The following is a 21,131-nucleotide window of genomic DNA, read 5'->3' as shown; positions in this document are numbered from 1 at the left end:
CTTTAAAGGCAAAGTGGGGTGGGGAGGGGGTGGTCCCAGGGTATGTGATCAGCTTGTGCCCAATTCTCTGATTGCTTGACGATGAGGTAAGAGGGAGGTGTCACAGGAGTCAACATTATCAGTCCTTCGCTCCGTAGGTCTGGGGGCTATGTGCTCATTGTCATTAGATAATTTCTTCGATTTGGTGGGGGGTTTTAGCATCTGTAAACAACTCAGGAAATGTGCATCAGAGACTATCATCTAGGAACTTCAGAGAGGAGCTAAAGCTGAGGATATGCGGCGGTGGGGAGTCTGTCTCAGGAAGGCCCCACAGGGTCCTGCTTGGTTACAATTCCCCCCTTTTCTTTGATACTCCTCAATCCTAAGAAGGGGAATGGGGCGATGACTGCTATGTCTACTTCCTGCTGAACAGGGGTGAAGTCAATTTTTCAGGATTAGAGAAGAGAAAGTCATTGACTTCCATTTCAACAAATTCTAGAGTCCCAAGCTTAGCATCAATATTTTACTTTGAAAACATTATCTCTGTTTTTGATGGCTTTGTCATAGCACCCAGACATTTGAAAATTAGTAGACATATCACAATTAGGGTAATGATCAAAATGCACCCTTGTAGTATTTCCCAAAGGAGTCTTTGTTTTCCATATGGCAACCAGGACAATAAGTTATGGAGTGCGTCCTCTCTACAAATATCTCGTAACCAAGCAGCCTTTTGAATTATTCTGTTTATTTGGGTTTCAGTTTTTCCACGGGTATGAATATATACCTAAAGAATCTAGTGCCTTCTGCTGGGAATCTATAGCTTGAGCTCTCTTGTCACTACTATGCTGAAAGTTAAGGGAAAAGTTACATGGTTATAAGAGGAGACCTTCAGACAGTAAGGTTGCAGTTGGCAGCAGCTAGCAGATATTGTTTTGAGAATGACTGGTGGTGTCCTTAAATCCCATACAGTTCAGAAAATTCAAGTTCTCAGCAATACACAAACATGTCTGAAATCACGTCCACAATGGCCACCTAGCTTTATCTTGGATGTCGGAACAAAAGTTATTCTATTTTGACTTTTAAATGCATTCTCCTCCTCAATGGCCAAACCAGATGTACAAAGTGTGTTTAATAAGCCACAAAATAGGCTACTCCAGTCAGTAAAGTTTAAGTTAAACCACATATAAGCCAGAATGACATCCCCATACCTCAATATATGAAGATTTTTCCCTCATTTCCCCTTTTGATTGCAGATCTTTTTTTCTTTTTTTAATTTGAAGCAAGTTTTATTTATTTTTTAAAATTAATTTTTATTGGAGTATAGTTGCTTTACAATGTTGTCTTAGTTTCTACTGTACAACAAAATGAATCAGCTATATGTATACATATATCCCCTCTTTTTTGGATTTCCTTCCCATTTAGGTCATCACAGAGCATTAAGTAGAGTTCCCTGAGCTATACAGTAGGTTCTCATTAGTTATCTATTTTATACATAGCATCGATAGTGTATATATGTCAATCCCAATCTCCCAATTCATCCCACCACCACCCCTTCCCTCTTGGTATCCATACGTTTGTTCTCTACATCTGTGTCTCTATTTCTGTTTTGCAAATAAGATCATCTGTACCATTTTTCTAGATTCCACATATATGTGTTAATATATATTTGTTTTTCTCTTTCTGACTTCATTCTGTATGACACTCTTCTCTTTCTGACTTACTTTGCTCTGTATGACAGTCTCTAGGTCCATCCATGTATCTACAAACGACCCAATTTCATTCCTTTTTATGGCTGAGTAATATTCCATTGTATATACGTACCACATCTTCTTTATCCATTCCTCTATTGATGGACATTTAGGTTGCTTCCATGTCCTGGTTATTGTAAGTAGTGCTGCAATGAACACTGGGGTGCATGTGTCTTTTGGAATTATGTTTTTCTCTGGGTATATGTTCAGGAGTGGGATTGCTGGATCATATGGTAGTTCCATTTTTAGTTTTTTAAGGAACCTCCATACTGTTCTTCATAGTGGCTGTATCATTTTACATTCCCACCAACAGTGCAAGAGGGTTCCCTTTTCTCCACACCCTCTCCAGCATTTATTGTTTTTAAATTTTTTGATGAATGCCATTCTGATCGGTGTGCGGTGGTACCTCATTGTAGTTTTGATTTGCATTTCTCTAATAATTAGCGATATTCAGCGTCTTTTCATGTGTTTGTTGGCCATTGGACTGCAAATCTTTTGATAGACCAAAGTATTTGGCCCCTGATGCCATGGTGGCCCATGCCTGCCCTGGGTCCATCATGTCCCTCAGTGCTAGGCCTTGCTAGGCCTACTTTTTGTTTACATTTATTTGCCCAGTTATCCACGTTGGGGGGGAAACTAATCAGACATAGTAAATAGCTCAGAGGTATGTTAACAGGGCAATATTATACAGGCTATACATTTTATCAATCACACCCAATTGTCACACAAGCATTGTACATGTGCTTTCAGCAATAGACTTAAAGCAAGCCGTGTTACACATCATGAGTAGTTATACTCTGTGACAACTCTACTTCCCCTGATAAACACTGAGGACAACAGTGTGGTTAAAAGTAAAACAATAACTTTCAGTGTTGATAGGGAGACAAACATTTGGTAAACAGTTCAATTAGATTGGTATGATAGGTCTTACAGGCCTGGTCCAGACTCCTGGGTCAGCTGCTCACCACTGCTGTCTTCTTCTCATCCTGCTGTGGATGTCTTTTGGGGTCAACAGTCCCCTTGGCAGACCAGTGCAGTGCAGAGGCTCTTCTCAAGTGGGAAAATATGAGTCCAAGAGTCAATTCCATTTAGCTTCACTGCACATGAGCTACTTAAAAATACCTGACAAGGGTCCTTTTATCGGTTGGAGAGAGTCCTTTATGATTCCCCTTCCAGCATGCACAATCCCCTAGCTGCAAGTCATGGGGCATCCAATACTCATCCAAAGATAGACTGCTGTGATGAGCTTCAGGAACAAACTTAGAGTATCCTCTTAGTAACTCAACCAAACTTTACAATAATAAAGCAACAAAGAGCCATCTGGGAAGTGAGTCTTAGGCAGTAAATACTGACCTCATTTAATAAAACTAGAATATAATGTCCATTGAAACATAATCTTTTTCTAAAATTACCCTCATTTTTATCAATATGGCCGAGTTAAGAATACTTTGTTTACAAAATAAGTCTGGTTAATTGATCACATAGGCTCTTTTAAATTGGCTGTGCTGGAACTTTTCATAAGGAATTTCAGATTGAACTTTTAAAAGGCCAGGAAAGCCACACCAAGGGCTTGTCACATATTTTATCTTACAGATTTGGGTGAATTCCTCCCTTTCCAAGGTCCCAAAAACACTTTGAGATTCTTGCACCCGTTAGGAGGTGGCCTTCCTTATTTACCTGATAAAGCTTCTGGGAACCTAAAGAATTTTCCAATTTCTGGAGGAATAAGGTAGAGAAAAAGGATAAATGTTTCAATTCTACTTACAAAGGTATAACTGACCAAGTTGCTACAAATCGTCATTAGCTTAAGGGGAAAGGTCTCCTACATTTGGAAAACACATTAAAAGCCAGTAATATTTCAGACAAAACCAAAAAATTATAACCACATTCTTGAGTTTACCTAATCCCATGTAACTAATCCTTTTTGCTAGGTTTTATGAAATCAGAGTTTCCATTAGACTTTTTAAGTTTCTTACCCAAGTTCAGCAGTATGATCTGTAAGTTACCAGAAATGTGTACTCATCAGAAAGTCCTTTCTATGAATCTTCTTGAAGATGAAGCATTTTTGCAAAGCATCAGCTTAACTGTCTGTGAGTAACAATACTTAAAAAGACAGGGTTAAAGATCTGATTACAATGTTACTCACAAAAGAAGCATAAACAAGTTGCTGTGACATATAATATTTTAAGGTAACTAGGTTTATGACTGATAACATTATATCAGGACATATCCAAATTTCATAAACTTTATATGATTTCTAGAATGTAAATAACATTTACCTATAAAGTATAATATGAGGAGGTTTATCAGTCATTTGACAATGCTTTCTGTGTAATTTAACATACCAAAGAATCCTAGTTAGTTTAATATTTCTCTCTGAGATGATTTAGGGGCCCTCTGAAGCATCCCAAAGTTAGCTGAGGTCAAAAGAACTTTAATTAGAATTTGATAGGAATTTTGTCAAAAACATCAAAAAGTTTGAAAACACTTGGTCAAATAGGATCAAAGGTCACTGTGAATATTTATTCACTTAACCGAAGTGACAAAAGATTTCAAAAGCAGATACAGATCACTTGAAGGCAAGAAAATGCATACAATGTTACCAAAAGTGACATTCTAAGAAAACTTTGTTCTCTTAACTGACAGAAACCAAATCTAGTCCTGCACCAGCCTACTTTTAATAAGAAAATCCATTTACCTAATTAAATTTAATCTAATCCCAGTCCGACCATGCACAAAACTCCTTTTTCAGGGCTCCCTTTCTACAAACCTTCCATAACTTTCTGTACCCATATTAGCTTGTCCCTTATTTTTACATCCAGAAACAACCAGCTCTAAAATAAAATTACCTTTTTTTCCCCTTTGACAAAAATGTATTTTCATTTTTCACACCTTCTTTAACTGAAAGTATACATCCTACCTTCCTGGAATACTGAAATATTTCCTTTATTATTTTAGTAGCTTTAATTACATTTATTATAATTTAAAATCTTAATCTCTAGCAAACACCAAGAAGCAAGCAATTTTTTTAAATGTTATTTCCAGTGTACTTTTTAAAAATAATTAATTAATTAATTTTTGGCTGTATTGGGTCTTCATTGCTGTGCGTGGGCTTTCTCTAGTTGCAGTCAGTGGGGGCTACTCTTCATTGCGGTGCGTGGGCTTCTTATTGCGGTGGCTTCTCGTTGTGGAGCATGGGCTGTAGGCGCGTGGGCTTCGGTAGTTGTGGTGTGTGGGCTCAGTAATTGTGGCTCGCGGGCTCTAGAGTGCAGGCTCAGTAGTTGTGGTGCATGGGCTTAGTTGCTCCATGGCATATGGGATCTTCCCAGACCAGGGCTCTAACCCATCCCCTGCATTGGCAGGTGGATTCTTAACCACTGTGCCACCAAGAAACAAGCAATTTTGAACTATCATACCAGCACTTCCTGATTGGAACTTATGAACATATTCCATAACCTCTATTTAAAATGACCTAGATGTTCAATGAATTAACGAACAATGAATGTTCGTTATTTAACTTAACTTAGCAAAACTTAGGTTACCGAAAGTCTGGAGAAAGTATTTTAGATAGACATACCTACAACATAATTATTCCTAAAAAAAAAAAAAAAAAAAGTTCACGTGAAAACTCTTAACTCATTTACCTTTATTTTATAACTTATGAAACTCATAGCAAGTTAATATTCTGACAAACTCTGTAACAAAAATAACATGAACTTATTGGCCATTAGTAAACCTAGGAACAATAAAAGTAAGACATGTCTGTATTGATTAAATGAACAAGTTTAAGCTAGCTTTAATATCAGATACTAATTTCATATTGAATATTTCCTAGATCATGTGAAACTGAAACTTTTTCTGGCCAGTTTCTGTTATAGTTAGAAGTATTTAATTTGTAAGAGCTTACTAAGTCAATTAAATGAGCTCATTTACAAGTTAATTTTTACATAAAGACAGAACCAGAGATCTCACAGTTTTTCCGCTTCAGATTAAAAATACCTCTCTTTTTCCCCTTCAGTCTCAGGGACTACAGAAGATCAGATAAATTCCTGAGAGTCCAGGCAGAACATTTACATTTTAAAGGCTTAGGGAGAGAAATGCAAGTTCCTCGTAGAAAACAAGCTTCCCCTAACTGCATATGCAAAAACCCGTCATCATGGCCATTTTCAGGGATTTTTTTCCCCTCCGTTTCCAAATACCCAATTCAGTTTAAACAAAGAACAGTAATCGACAATAACACATCTTATTCACTCACATGCACAGGCCTCACTTTCAGAGGAATATGAATCAGCATTCGAGTTACTAGACCCTTTAATGGAGGTCAAAACCAGGAAGAGAGAACAGGATTTGGACTCAGGTACCAAAATACTCATGCGCACACACCCAAGATAAAAGCCAAAGCAATTCCAAAAGGCTCACTTTCATATAATAGCAGAGCCATTAGGGGCCATTGTTCTCTAGATCTCAGGGAGTACTGAGGCCAAACAGAGTTACAATTTAAAAAAATCATTTGTGGGAGCATAGCTGAAGGTCTTCCAGTTTTGCAAAATCCACCCTAGGGGCACTATGAGATAGAAGAGTTACGATTATCCATACTTAATTATTCATGGCAGGTGTTCTCAACTCTCAAGCAAACCAACCAAAGCAATGCAGAATAGTCTCTCAGGATCACAGTTCTTTAGCCCCAGAAAGGGAGATTCCCAACCGATGCCCCATCAGTCAGAGACAAAGCCAAAGGACTGTGCACGAGTCCGAAGGGGAGAACCCCAGCCACTGCCCCATCAGAGATGAAGCCAAAATGACCAAGCCTTAGTCCAGAAGGGAAAATCCCAACAAATGCTCTGCCATACGCAAAACCAATGCAATAGGGAAGAACACCCTGGTGTTGCCATACGCGAGCCCCATTACTTACCAAAGATGTCTCAACCCGGCTGGCGGCAAGTGCTCAGGTCTGTCCCTGAGACACAGGTGCTCAGGCAGCTGCTGGACAGGACCCGGGAGCCACCTGTCAGGGCACGATATGCCACAGGGGAGACATCCACTCAGGACTACGGCCCCACATTGGGTGCCACAATTGTTATTGAACCAAAACTTGGGTCTGCTCACGAGCTCGCAGTAAAGCCAATGGTGAGGGAAAGTGCAATGTTTCTTGTAAGGTGCCGTATGAGTCCAGGACAGCTAATGCTCAAAAAGCCCGAACTCTCTGATGGGTTTCACCAAAACATTTTTAAAAGCAAGGTGAGGGAGGGGAGTCCCAGGGTATGTGATTAGCTCATGCACAGTTCTCTGACTGGTTGATGGTGAAGTATCAGGGCGGTGTCACAGGAGTTAGCATTATCAATCCTTAGGCTCCAGTAGGTCTGGGGGCTACAAGCTCATGGTCATCAAGTGGTTAATTCCTTCCATTTGGTGGGGGGTTTTAGCATCTGTAAAACAACTCAGGGAATGTGCATCAGATACTATTATCTAGGTACTTCAGAGAGGAGCTAAAGCAGAGGATGAGGGGGGGAGGGAATCTGTTCCAGGAAGTTCCCATAGGGTCCTGCTCGGTACAGGGGTAATTTGGTAGCATCTGCTAAAATTTAAAGTATATGTACCCTTTGGCCCAGCATTTCTACGTCACAGTGTCCGCCCTAGGGAAACACATCCATGCACACAGAGGCAAGCACAAGGATGTTTGGAGCAGAATTATTTGCAATAGGGACAAACTGGAAACAACCTAAATGTTCAACTAAAGGGGATTTGTTTTTAAAAAATTACGGCATCATGCTGTATTGTATGCTGCGGTAGATAAAAGAGGAAAGTGCATCTACATATATTAAAATAGAAATATCTACAAGACATATTGTAGAGCTTAAAAAGCAAGCTGCAGAAAAATGACCAAAACACACATACGGCGTCAAAAACAGTGATAAGTCTGGGGAAGGGGTGACATTGAGGCTGAGAGGGGACAGAAAGGAGAAATGTTTTAAATTTATATGCATTGCGTTGTTCCAAATGTTTAAAGCAGCAATGGATTTATATATTGCGGGAACTATTTTACAAGCTTTTAAGGCAAATTAAACAGCCCACCTGCCAAGTGCAGGTGAGGAGAGGAAGGTACTGGCCCAGTACCTCAGCCTGGTTCCAGGAGGGCAGTGCTCTGGGTCTCTGAGACCTGAGGGGCTGGAATGAATGGACAGTGAAGAGACCCTGGAGGCTGCCTTTGATGGAACCCAACACCAGTGTGATGTAAATGGACCCCTGGAAAGGAACAGGTCCCAGGGTTTCACACCTTCTCCAAACAGTGCCCAGCACTTTAAAGGAAGGATGGCTGGCTTTGATTCTCCCTGTCCCTGGGGATGGAAGCGAGAAGCAGCAGGTGTCACCTCACACAGCTCGGTGGCTCTTTGAGAGTGAGGCACTGAGGCAGAGGCTCGCGGGGTGTGGGGCGCGCTGTGAGCCCTGTGTTTACGGGCTCAGGAATGGGGAACGGGAGGAGGGTGGGTAGGAGCCAAGGGTCACGTTAAAAATACTCCACCTTTGGGGCTTCTCTGGTGGCGCAGTGGTTGAGAGTCCACCTGCCGATGCAGGGGACACGGGTTCGTGCCCCGGTCTGGGAGGATCCCACATGCCGCGGAGCGGCTGCCGTGAGCCACGGACCCGTGAGCCATGGACGCTGAGCCTGCGCGTCCGGAGCCTGTGCTCCGCAATGGGAGAGGCCACAACAGTGAGAGGCCCGAGTACCGCAAAAAAAAAAAAACAAACAAAAAAAACCCACCTTTAAGAATCAGATTGGTGGGGAGGCTGCTCCAGCTGAATCCATGCAGAAGGGTTCCTTAACCTCTCTGAGCCTCAGTTTCCTTTTCTGTAAAGTGGGGTGCAGGCTCTTGCCCACACCCTGCCCCCCAATTTGTGAATGTGGCTAAGGCCGCAGGCTCCCGAGTCAGACTGCCTCCAGTCTAATTGCAATGCTGCCACTGCCAGCTGTGTATCTTAACCTGTCCGAGGCTGCAGCTTCCTTCCTGATCCACAAAACAGGACCCCAACTCTTCCCTAATCTCAAAGGACTATGTATGATGAGATTTAAGTGAGACCACATCGGTAAAGTCTTAACACAGTGCTCAGCTCTAGGACGTGCTTAAACATTTGCCACAGTCATTAAGGTGGTTTTTCTTTACTAAGCACCTGTGTGCCAGGAAACGTCCTGAGCATTGAAGATACACACCTGAATAAGTCACAGTCCCTGTTCTCATGGTGTTTCCAGTTTAATGGGGGCTAAGTAAAGACATGCAGAGACACCCCTCACTGTGATTCACTCCAGGCTACAAGGACAAATACTCTGAGGTCCTACCCTCATCTCCCCTAAAGTCAGAATTCAGGCCCTTCTATGTTGCTCTAAGATGCCATTTTGGCAGTTTGCCCCCTCCTCTCCCCCACCAGTCCAAAGGCAATACGTCAGCAAAGATCCAGGCGGCTTTGCCTTGGCAAGTGCAACGTTTTCTTGGTCACCGAACTCCAGTCACTTCAGGGAGAGGACTCTTCTGGGGTCACTGAGTTTTACTGAACACAAGTTGGCCTGACTTCCAACAAATCTTTCATGCAAGGGGGGTTGGCGGGCGTGCAAGGGACAATTCTTTGAACTCCAAGTCCAGGGAGCTGCTCCTTAGGAGAGTCTGGCTTTGTAATGCTAACGTTGCCCTTGGGACCCAGCCTCACTTCCCTGGTGTGTGTGGGGAGATGTGAGAAGAAGCTCAGATCCCACTCCAGGCCTCTGGAGCATGTCCTTTTTCTTTGTCCCAGAATTTTCTTCTACAGATGAGGTTACTTGTCCTCTTACTCTTTTTGTTTAAACCATGAAAGAGGCTTGGCCAAATCCCAGACACCCTCCCTTTTCTATGCCCTCCTTGGTGGCAGAGCTCAAAATTGGAGCACGCCGGGGGAAACATCAGGACCCCAGGCCCTTCTGTCCACACCGAGTAATCCTTGGGCAGGCAGCAGGGGGCCTCCCTCATTCCAGCCCTGATTAACTCACTGTGGAATCACCCACTTTCCTCATAGAGCCCGGGGTTCCCAGTGTGGGTGCATTCATCCATTCACTCATTCACTTCATTTGTTCTTTTAATAAATCATTATTGGGCATCCAATCCAAGCCCAGCTTTGGATCAGGCCTTGGGGAGACAGCTGTGAACAGGTTCCAGCTCCCCCTCAAGGCGAGTACAATCTGGTGGAGGAGACGGGGCTCAAACAATCACAACTGAGTGGTGACTATTAATATAAGGGCAATCTGGGGTGCTGTGGAATCATGTATGTGATCAAGGGGGACTTCCTTGAGGAAGTGGCATTTCAGCAGAGACTTAAAGGATAAAAAGGAATAGCCAGGCAGAGTTGGGGAGTGCCCCCTGGGTAGAGGGGCAGCTTCTGAAAGAGTGGGGAAGTTAGAGACAGCATGGCTTTCAGGGCACCCAAGTGGTTCCCAGTGGCTGGAGTGTGGGGTGTGAGGGAGGCGGCCCCGTTTCCTCGCTGACCTTCCCTCATATCATGGCCCCTGCGTTCCCTCCACTCCAGCCACTCTGGCCACCTTGCTGTTCCCTGAACTTCTGGCACACTCCAGCCTCAGGACTCTTGCTCTAGCTGTTTCCTCTGTCTGCGACCTGCTTCCCCAAGACACTTGTGTGGCTAACTCCCCGGCTTCCTACAAGTCTGTGCTCGCATCTCGCCTTCTCAATGAGGCCCCCCCAGCGGTCATTTATTACCGCGCACTGCCCCCATTTACCACTTCCCACTCCTCTCCAACTCTAACTTTCCTTCTTTCCACGTACCTATCACCTTTTAACACACTATCTACTTATTCATTATGCTCATTGTCTATCTCCCTCGCTAGAATGTCAGTTCCACAAGGTCAAGGACCTTTGTCTATTTGCACCGAGGCATCCCAAGTCCTTGAACATGTGGAGGAGCAAATAAATGGGATTTGAGAGGCTGGCAGGGAGGGGACAGGCTGCAGAGGCCTTGAAGGTCAGGGGGAAGGCAGGTGAGTTTGATTCCAAGTGCAAAGGGAAGGACCAAAGTGTGGTTTGAGTAGGGCCGGATCAGAGTCTGGGTTACATTTTAAAAGCTTGCTCTGGAATCTGTGAGGAGAACGGTTTGAAGGAGGGCAAGCTACTGCAGACATTCAGGCATGGGGTGGGGAGGCACGTGGGCTAGGGTGGGGGCACTGGAAGAAGTGGGTGGATTGAAGAGATCCCAGGAGGTAGACCTGGTGAGCTGAGGACTATGGGGTTGCAGGAAGACAGGGCAAGGCAAACCCCAGACTCCTGCCTGAGCCGCAGGGCTGGAATGGAGCCACTTGCTAAGATGGGAGGACAGAGGGGGAACAGGCTGGGGGCTGGAGTGGTCAAGAATTCCATTTGGGCTCTGGTGAGTGGGGCCTATTAGACTTTCAAGTGGAGATGTCAAGTAGCCTGTTGGACAAAGTTTAACTAAGCTCAGAGTGAAAGTCTGAATTAGAAATAAACATTTGGGAATCATTGGCTTAGAGTTGTTTTTCAAGTCATGACAGAGTAGAGGGAGAACAAAAGGTGCCTAAGAAATGACACTGAGGACCAAACCCTGAAGCCTTCTGAAATTGCTCTTGAAGCATGAGGAGTTTGCCAGAAAGGCAGGGAAAAGGCAATCCAGGTAGAAGAAACAGTGTGGATGAGATCTCACATACCAGAACATGGCTCTCCGTACTCTTCAAAACTGTCAAGTTCATCAAAAGCAAAGAAAGTCTGAGAAACTGTCACAGCCAAGAGGAGCCTAAGGAAATAAAACAACTAAATGTAATGTGGTATCTTGGATGAGATCTTAGAACAGAAAGAGAATATTAGGTAAAAACTAAGGACATCTGAATAAGGTCTGGACTTTAGTTAATAATAATGTTATAAGCGATATCATATGATATCGCTTGTATGTGGAATCTATAAAAAGGGGGTACAAATGAACTTATCTACAAAACAGAAAGAGTTACAGATGTAGTAAACAAACTTACGGTTACCAGGAGGTAAGCAGGGGTGGGATAAATTGGGAGATTGGGATTGACATATATACACTACTATATATAAAAATAGATAACTAATAAGGACCTTCTGTATAGCACAGGGAACTCTACTCAATATTCTGTAACTGGGGAAAAGAATCTAAAAAGTGGATATATGTATATGTATATCTGACTCACTTTGCCGTACACCTGAAACTAACATGAGATTGTAAATCAACTATACTCCAATAAAATTTAAAAAAAAATAGACATCCTCACACCCAGTCAGACTCAATAAAGTGATTTCCATCATGAATTGGGGGGAATTCAAAAAAATTAATAATGATGTTATTAGTTAATAATTAGTTAACAGTTTAATAATTAGTTTAATTAGAAAAGATATGCCATACTATGTACATGTACATCTACATATATGTAGGATTTTAATAAGAGAGAAATAACAGAAGTTGGATGCAGAGTATAAGGAACTCTCTCTACTATCTTCTCGATTTTTCTCTAAATCTAAAACTGTTCTAAAAAATAGTCATTTAAAAAAAAGAGCATGAGCCTCACAAATGATGCCCCCCCCACACACACACACTCACACTCACACTCCAAGGACTATAGTACTTTGTTTCTCTGGAGAGGACTTTGACCCTGGCCAGGGTCACTCTGAATATCTCTTCACTCCTCCCCCTGGCAAGGAACAGAGGGTCCTCACCTCCACCTACTTTCTTTCTGTTCACAGAAAGAATACTCTCCTGGGGCCATATTTCATAATGAAAATGAGAAGCAGAGACTAGATGGATCAGGTAAGTCAGACCCGCCTAGAATTCCTTGGGGATGCAACCAGAGTTGATCTTTTGGTAATGCTCTGTAAAAGCACATTCCTCAGTCATAATTTTCCTAAACCCGCACCTTGTTCAGTAGCTGGCTTGGTTTTCCTCCTGCAGTAAAAGCTTTGGCACCATCTGGGTTCAAATTCCTTCTCCACTACTAACTAGTTACGTGATCTTGGGCAAGTCACTTGAGCCTTATTTTCCTCATCTCTAGAAGGGGCATAACCATGCTTGTTCAAAGAGTGGGTTAAATGAGATGAATGGTACATTAGATATAATTTCATCCTTTGAAGAATGGATATGAGATAGTGAATGCCAAATGTCTGGCATGGTGCCTGGCACTCGTGGTGGCTGGTTGTTGATAAGAAACATGATCAGTCTGGCCAATGACTGAGGTATCCAAAGATCAAAGTGTGTCACTTTGGTCCTTGGGATTCTGTGTGATGACAGGGACCTCTGAGTCAGAGCAGAAGCTGGGCCTGGGCAGTGGTCAAGGGAGAGCCAGAGACAACTTGGTTGGCAGCTGGCCTAGGTGGCACCAAGGCTGGAGAAGACACAGAGGCAGAGGGAGGTGGTATTGTGTGGCCAAGGCCCCAGCAGCCAGCTCAAGACTGATCCGCAGACACAGCCTTAAACAGAGGCCATCCAGTACCCTGGACAGCTCTGGGGGGAGGCGGTTGGCAGTGTGTGTGGAGAGCAGTCTATAGATTTCAGGGGCATCGGTTTTGTGGGTGGAGAAGCCACCTCACCTCCCTGAGTCTCAACTACATCATCTCTAAGGTGGTATCTTGGATGGGATTCCTACATTCATGTTAACATGCTTACCTTTCAGTGTTTTTGTGAAGAGTAAATAAGATAGCGGAGAGGCAACAGAGTGGCCCATTTTTTTTTTTTTTTTTTTGCGGTACGCGGGCCTCTCACTGTTGCGGCCTCTCCCGCTGCGGAGCACAGGCTCAGCAGCCATGGCTCACGGGCCCAGCCACACCGTGGCATGTGGGATCTTCCTAGACCGGGGCACGAACTCGTGTCCCCTGCATCGGCAGGCGGACTCTCAACCACTGCGCCACCAGGGAAGCCCGAGTGGCCCATTTCTGAGGTCAGACCATCTGAGTTTGTATGACAGCTCCACACTGTGTGACCTCAGATAAACTGCTTAACCTCTCTGAGCCTGTTTCCTCTTCTGTAAATTGGAAAACTAACAGACCCTAATTCATAGGATTGTGAAGATGAAACAAAATAGGAATACAGCACATGAACATTAGTTTTTGTTTTAGAAGAAACTTAGCACACCACCAGACACAGGGTAGATAATCAAAGTTGTTGTTTTCTTATATTTTCCAAACTATCTGCTCGACTTTGCCCCTCCACCTTTAGACTCTTGGTTGGTCCTCCCATTTCTGGATGTTAAAGGAATTTCACAAAGCCAGAGAAATCAGTCTTGTGGAATCCCACGGGCTTCTCATCCCAACTTTCTTCCCCCAGCAAAGCCCCCACTTCTCAGTGTCACCCACCACAGGATGCCTTGGAACACTTTTCAAAAAAATACCAATATATAGTGTTTGTTCTGTGCTAGCCACTGTGCTCAGAGATAGAGGTAATGTGTTGGTTACCCTCATACCTGAGAGATGAGTACCATGGTTATCCCCATTTTACAGATGAGAAAACTGAGGCTCTGTGAGAATAGATAACTAAATCGTAGGGTCACACAGCTATTAATTAGTGGTGCTGGACCTGATCCCAGGGGTGGCACTTCAGAACCCCACACCCGCTTGTAGCATTCAACAAGGCCAGCGGCCAGGGAAATAGAGAAGAGTAGGTAGGAGACCGAGGCTGGAAATCAGGACACCGGGTTCTCACCTTGGCCCTGGAACCCTGAAGCTGGGAGTCCTCATGCCAGACGCTTACCCGCGCCCAGTCTGCTGCCTGGGCAGGGATACCTACCTGGCCCCTGCCCCCCCCAACCCCCGTTCCTCCCCCGCGGGCGCCTCTGGGCCTGGCCCTCTGGCAGCCACTGTAACCTGATCCGCGGCGGGGTTTGGTTCTTGGGCAGCGTCACCGTCACGGAGGCGCTCCGACCCGGGACTGCGCTCCGACCCGGGACTGCACTCCGCGGTGCGCTCCCAGCCTGCAGTGCCGGCTTCGCAGACCCGTGCACCGGCGCATGGCGCAGAGGCTGAGCGAGCGGGTCCGGGGGCCCAGCGAGGCCACCGGCCTCTACCGGGCCGTGCTGCTCAGGTCCGGTAAGTGGGGGCAAGTCTACCCGGCCCCCCGCCTCCGGGAGAGCGCGAGGAGGTCATGGCGGGAGCACTGCCCTCAGCCCCTGGCTAGCAGGGCGCCTCGGTCCTTCTTTACTGGTCTGCTTTCCTCCTTTGCTTTCCTCCTTTCCTCCTTTGCTTTCCTTCCATCCTCCGTTCTTTCATTCTTTTTAATTACTTTTTTTCTTCTTTCCTTACTTTCATTCCTTCTTTCCTTCCTATATTCGTCCTTTTGGGGATCTACCCTTATTAGATATATTGCTTTATTCCTTTATATGCACCTGCGGTGCGGGCGCACATACGCACACTCAGTGTTCCCTGACTACAAAAGTCCCGCAAGCTTCCACCTCCTGGCCAGCCCCTTAAGCAGAGACTCACACAAAGTGGGGGAAGGAGGCATTGGTAGGCGTGGGAGAACGGACATGGGTAAGACTGGTAGCGCGCGGTGGGGCGTAAAGAAGCGCAAGCCCACTGGTGAAGGACTTCCAATGTCCAGTGAGGGGAAAGGGCGAGGGGGGAACAAGTTACAGGAAGGTGAGGAACGGGTTTTCTCTAGGTATGCATTTAAGGAGAAAACGATTTGGAAAGAAACACCTGGTGATTGTTTTCGAGGATGCGAGTTGGATAAGTGTTTTTTTAATTTGTCTTTTTACTCATTTGCAGTAAGCACATACTACTTTTCTACTCTGGACAATAGCTTGTTTATTTAGGAAAATGAAACAAAAGTTATATAGGGCCAGTGTGAAAATAATATGGCCCGTACAGGGATGTAGAAAGAAGAAAAATCATGCCCGCAGTAAGCATCTGGGGTGTTTCCTTCCGGACTCTGCGCTTGGAGAGAGACGTTCAGAGGGGGTGAAAATCGGTCTCCTGCCGGCTCCCTGCCAGCTGGGGGTGTGTGATTAGAAAACGTCAAGGGCCTTGGGCTCCCGAGGCAAGCTAACCTCTGCCTTGGGCAAGGAACCTACCCCACCCGGTAGTCCTGCCCACTGACCCCTGCAGCCGAAAGCGCTAGGCGAGCCGGAGCCGCTGGCCGCGGGCCTGCAGGAGCGGCGCTCGCCCGCCGCCCGCACGTAGTCGGCTCTGGGACCGATTGGCGTTTCTTCCTTAGGTTGGCCCCGCCCCGGGGAGATCCCGCCGCGGAGTTACTGCTTGGGAGCTTTGAAACAACGGTTCTCTAAGTCCAAAAGCACGGTCTAGGCAAGACTTCAGGACTGGCGGCGCCTTCCTGGAGCGCGGTATCTTAAATCTTGGCTGAGCCAGGGCAGGCAGAAAGCGAGGAGCTCTATAATTCGAAGAGGCTGATTTCAAACCTCAGCTCCAGAAATGTCCCTACAAAACACTCTTCCTAGGTGTCCCTATCCAGTTCCTTTCTTCTCACTCAGATGAGAATAGGGTATCTCTAACCTGAAGATCCTGTGTTCCCTCTAACCTGGAACTGCAGCGGTGAGGCTCACTCAAACAGTCACATTTTCCACTCGCAACACAGCCAGAATAGCAGACATACCAGAGTCGTTCCAGGGGCCACATGTTTGCCCGGCAACTGTACCACACACAGCTGTAAGTCAGGAAGGCAGCAGAGGCTGGTCACTGGGGCCTCGTGGAGGGACCGCTTGCACTGTGCTACTGACTCAGTCTTCACAATCCTTCAAAGTCACTGCTGATTGTCATCCCCATTTCATAGATGACGACACTGAGGCTCAGAGAGCTTAAGCAGCATGCCCGTGGTCCTGCTACAGAAACTCTTCTATCCCACTAACGTGTAGAAAGCACAAACTTTGGTCCATCTATGCGAAGTCTGCCCATCTTCTGAGAATAGTAATAATGGCAAATGATTGCTGGTCACTAGCTATCGCCACTCTCTCTGACAAATACTGTAGATCTGTCTTCTCATCAACTTCATTCATTTATTCATTTAACCAATATTTGTTGACCACTATTATGCACTAAGCCCAGTGCGAGGCACGGGGATGTGCTGATAAATTAAATGGATAAGTCCCTCCTCTCAGGGAGGTAAGTACTATTAACCTCTATTTTAAAACATGAGGAAACGGAGCCTCAGAAGGTAACTTGACTTGTCTAAGGTCACACAGCCAGTCAAGGATGGAGCTGAGATCCAAACCCAGGGCCATGTGCCTCTGGAGCCACTACTCTGGCTGTCTCACACAAGGAAGAGCAAGAAGTAAGAGTGGGGTGAGGAGCCAGCTGGGCCATTTATTGAAAGAGGCAAGAGCCTCCTTCTTTTAGAAGCCCCCAAGGATGGGATTATAGAATCAAACCCAAGACGGCAGCCACGTTCATTTACAATAGCCTGGAAGCATGCACCAAGTAATATAATGCTTCGAGAAAATGTTTCATTCCAAGTTATTTTAAAATAATTTCTTAGTATTAAAGTAATACATGTTCATCATGAATGTTTTGGAAAATGGAGAATGAAGAGGGGGAAGCCTTACCCGTCATCGCACTAACCATGAGCAGCCGCTGGTAATATCAGGGGAGGTCTCCTTCCAGTTTTGCTATGCGAGACTTGTGTGGGGTTGTGTGGTTCACATTGCTGAGATTGTACTGACTCTAATTTTTAATCCCATTTTTTTTCACTTGCATAAAAATCTTACTGTTTTTAAATGGGTTACTGAGATAACAGCTACCACTTTGGAACACTGACGCTGTGGCAGGCACTGTGTGAAGGGCTTCCCATGTCATACCTCCTTTATTCCTCAAAAGAATGCCCCATTTTAGAGACGAGGAAACAGGAAGTTGAAGGTCACCTAGCTACCCAACAGTGGAGCCAGGATCGGTATCTGGGTTGACACCAGAGCCCATGTTCTTAACCACTAAGATGGAAGGGTCACCTCTGGGGAATAACTCATGCTTGGCCATGCCTGGTAAGCTATGCAGTGCTGTAGTAAAGGTCCACCTGAGGCTCGTTTCCTACCTGGAGCTCAGCCCAGGTTCCTGCTAGGGAGGGAAGCATCTCTCTGCAGCATGGACCGAGGGACACCTCCCCAGGTGCCTGTGGGCATCAGCAACTGTGCTTCTCTGCACCCAGAAGGGTGGTCATAGCTTCTACTGCTGCCTGCCAAGTAGGGTTGCCAGATAAAATAGTTAAATTTGAATCTCAGATACACAATGAATGTTATTTTAGTGTGTGTCTCAAATATTATATGGGTATGCTTATGCTAAAAAACTATTCGTTGCTTATCTGAAGTTCAAATTTAACTGGACATGCTGATTTTTTTTCTTTTTTTTTTACCCATATATACACTTTTTATATTCTTTTCCATTATGGTTTATCCCAGGAGATTGGATATAGTTCCCTGTACTATACAGTAGGACCTTGTTGTTTATCCATTCTATATGTAATCGTTTGCATCTACTAACCCCAAACTACCAGTCCATCCCTCTCTCTCCACCCCTCCCACTTGGCAACCACAAGTCTGTTCTCTATGTCTGTGAGTCTGTTTCTGTTTTGTAGATAGGTTCATTTGTGTCATATTTTAGGTTCCACATATAAGTGATATTATATGGTATTTGTCTGTCTCTTTCTGACTTACTTCACTTAGTATGATCATCTCTAGTTGCATCTGTGATGCTGCAAATGGCGTTATTTTGTTCTTTTTCATGGCTAAGTAGTATTCCATTGTATATATGTACCACATCTTCTTTATCCATTCATCTGTTGATGGGCATTTAGGTTGTTTCCAGGTCCTGGCTACTGTGAATAGTGCTGCTATGAACATAGGGGTGCATGTATCTTTTTGAATTATAGTTTTGTTTGGATATATGCCCAGGAGTGGGATTGCTGAATCATGTGGTGTTCTATTTTTAGTTTCCTGAGGAACCTCCATACTGTTTTCCATAGTAGCTGCACCAACTTACATTCCCACCAACAGTGCAAGAGGGTTCCCTTTTCTCCACACCCTCTCCAGCATTTGTTATTTGTAGGCTTTTTGATGATGGCCATTCTGACCGGTGTGAGGTGATACCTCATTGTAGATTTGATTTGCATTTCTCTAATGATTAGTGACGTTGCACATCTTTTCATGCGCCTACTGGCCATCTGTATGTCTTCTCTGGAGAAATGTCTTAGATCTTCTGCCCATTTTTCAATTGGGTTGTTTATTTTTTTGTTGTTGTATGAGCTGTTTGTATATTTTGGAGATTAAGCCTTTGACAGCTGCGTCACTGGCAAATATTTTCTCCCATTCTGTAGGTTGACTTTCCCTTTTTTTATGGTTTCCTTTGCTGTGCAAAAGCTTTTAAATTTAATTAGGTCCCTCATTTGTTTAGTTTTGTCTTTATTTCTATTGCTTTGCGAGACTGACCTAAGAAAACATTGGTACGATTTGTGTCAGAGAATGTTTTGCGTATGCTCTCTTCTAGGAGTTTTACGGTGTCATGTCTTACGTTTAAGTCTTTAAGCCATTTTGAGTTTATTTTTGTGCATGGTGTGAGGGCGTGTTCTAACTTCATTGATTTACATGCATGGACATGCCGCATTTTTGTTAGCTACATTTGGCAAGCCCACTGCCAGGCATTATGGAAGTTTGCTTGGCTTGACAAGCCATGGTCTGCCAAGGTTCCCCTCTACACACACCCACTCACATACTCACATCCCTTTCCCCGTGCCTCGATCTACTGTCCATATTTTGTCTAGCTACAAGTGAATTAAAATATGCTGGAGGTTGGGGGCACCCCAGGGTCCTTCTGCAGCTAAGAGACCAGATTAACCATGCCTGACTGCAGCTGGGTTGAGAGCCAGCTTTCTGAAATAAGACTCTTGGTTCTTCCCCACTCCCTTGCACTTTCCTGTTTCCATGCTTGAAATCCCTCCACCGGGTAAATTCTTCCTGGTTCAAACTCGTTGTAAAGGCAACGCTCATTCCTTTTATAATCTCTCCACGGATCCCATGACAAGTTTTCTTGCCAGTACAGCTTCTCCTGCCATGTCCTTTGAAAAGAGCATGTTGGGGGTGGGGGAAGGTTGGATCCTAAGGCTATTTTGTGGGTGGCTTCTCAGAAACCTCATTGAGGCCTTGAAAAGGGGCCTTGGAGATTTAGACTGAATACAGGGCTGAGGAGTAAGTTTGGAGTTGCCATGGAAACTTCGTGTCTGATGTTTGTAGGCCCAGATAAGCTGCTGCAGGTGTCTGTCAGCTGGGAGAAAGGGTGGGGCGGGGTGGGGGGGGGAATTAAAGGAAAAGAGGTTTTTGGAGTTTAAATGCAAGCTGCAGCCCTAGCCCACTATAGCTGCAGGAAAATTCCTCAGCTTCCACGCATGAATGCCTCTCCTGGTTTTCACTACCCCCTTCTTTTTAGCTCCTCTAGCTCCCAAGAAAACAAACTTCAGAGGGACAGGAGGGGAGTGTGGGACAGGTGTGCTCAGCCTCCAGGATCCCCTTTCATTCCTCCAGGGGCTGAGCAAAAATTCGGATCCTCAGGCCCCTGCAGTCCAGAGTCTTACCTTATGGGAGAATGGGAGGGCCTCCGTCAAAAGCCACATAGACCAAGGCAGGAGGCAGGAACCGGGGTTGAATTTGGCCATTACCTGGAGTAAACTCTTAAAAGCCTCATTTGACCAAAAGGCCTCTATTTTACAATATGCAAAATGTACATGACTGAACCAGATGTGACTTTTAACTATGGTTAGTTGGAAAAGGTTGCTCTTTCCCATATTTTTCACCTTTATTGTTTTGTTCCGATAACAAAAGAAATATATGCTTTTTTTTTTTAAAGCTAAAAACATTACAGAAATATTGAGATAAAGGATAAGGACCTGTAATTTTCTGCTGTAGAATAGTGGTGCTAAATGTAAGCAGATCCCCTGGGGACATGTTAAAATTCCAGACTCCTAGGCCCCTCCCTCATAGATTCTAATACAGTGATCCAGAAACATGACCCAGCAATTCCATTTTAACCCTCATTCCGACTGCAGGCTAGTAATGACATTTGAGATACGTTGGTCTAGAACTGACTTCCATTAACAGTTCAGTGTATACGCCTCCAGATTGGTTCTCTATGCATATACTAACTTTTTTATCTTGGAAAAAAAGGGTAGAGGAATCAGACTATATATGATTTTGCTCTTTGATTTTTCACCAAACATGTAGAAGACATCTTTTTAGGGTAATAAATAGATGTGCTATTGATGGCATCCCATTATGGGCCGTAGCATAATTTCTTACTGATGGGGTATGGCTTGAGAAATGGTGGCTTGACCTCATATACAGTTACATGCACACACACGTGCTCACACACGTGCACAGACACAGCAAGATGGTGCTGTCACAAGCTCAGGGACATCAACATC

At 44.7% G+C, this 21,131-nt stretch overlaps 1 protein-coding gene across 2 annotated transcripts in view; it reads left to right on the top strand.

The window, feature by feature from the left end:
* The window catches only part of FAM107A (family with sequence similarity 107 member A), an 81,172-nt gene that overhangs the window by 28,015 nt on the left and 32,026 nt on the right, over positions 1-21,131 (top strand). The window contains exon 2 of one of the 2 annotated variants that reach the window (XM_024746489.1): positions 12,476-12,539. In XM_024746489.1, coding sequence (XP_024602257.1) covers positions 12,476-12,539 — 64 coding nt within the window. Of the gene's footprint in view, positions 1-12,475; positions 12,540-14,601; positions 14,807-21,131 lie in introns of those variants that run through there. The other variant, XM_024746490.1, reaches the window with a different exon arrangement.

Source organism: Neophocaena asiaeorientalis, unplaced genomic scaffold, assembly GCF_003031525.2.
Source record: "Neophocaena asiaeorientalis asiaeorientalis breed wild unplaced genomic scaffold, Neophocaena_asiaeorientalis_V1.1 scaffold251, whole genome shotgun sequence".
Lineage (NCBI taxonomy): Eukaryota > Metazoa > Chordata > Mammalia > Artiodactyla > Phocoenidae > Neophocaena > Neophocaena asiaeorientalis.
Note: the sequence above shows the minus strand (reverse complement) of the source record. Positions and strands in the feature narration are given on the sequence as shown.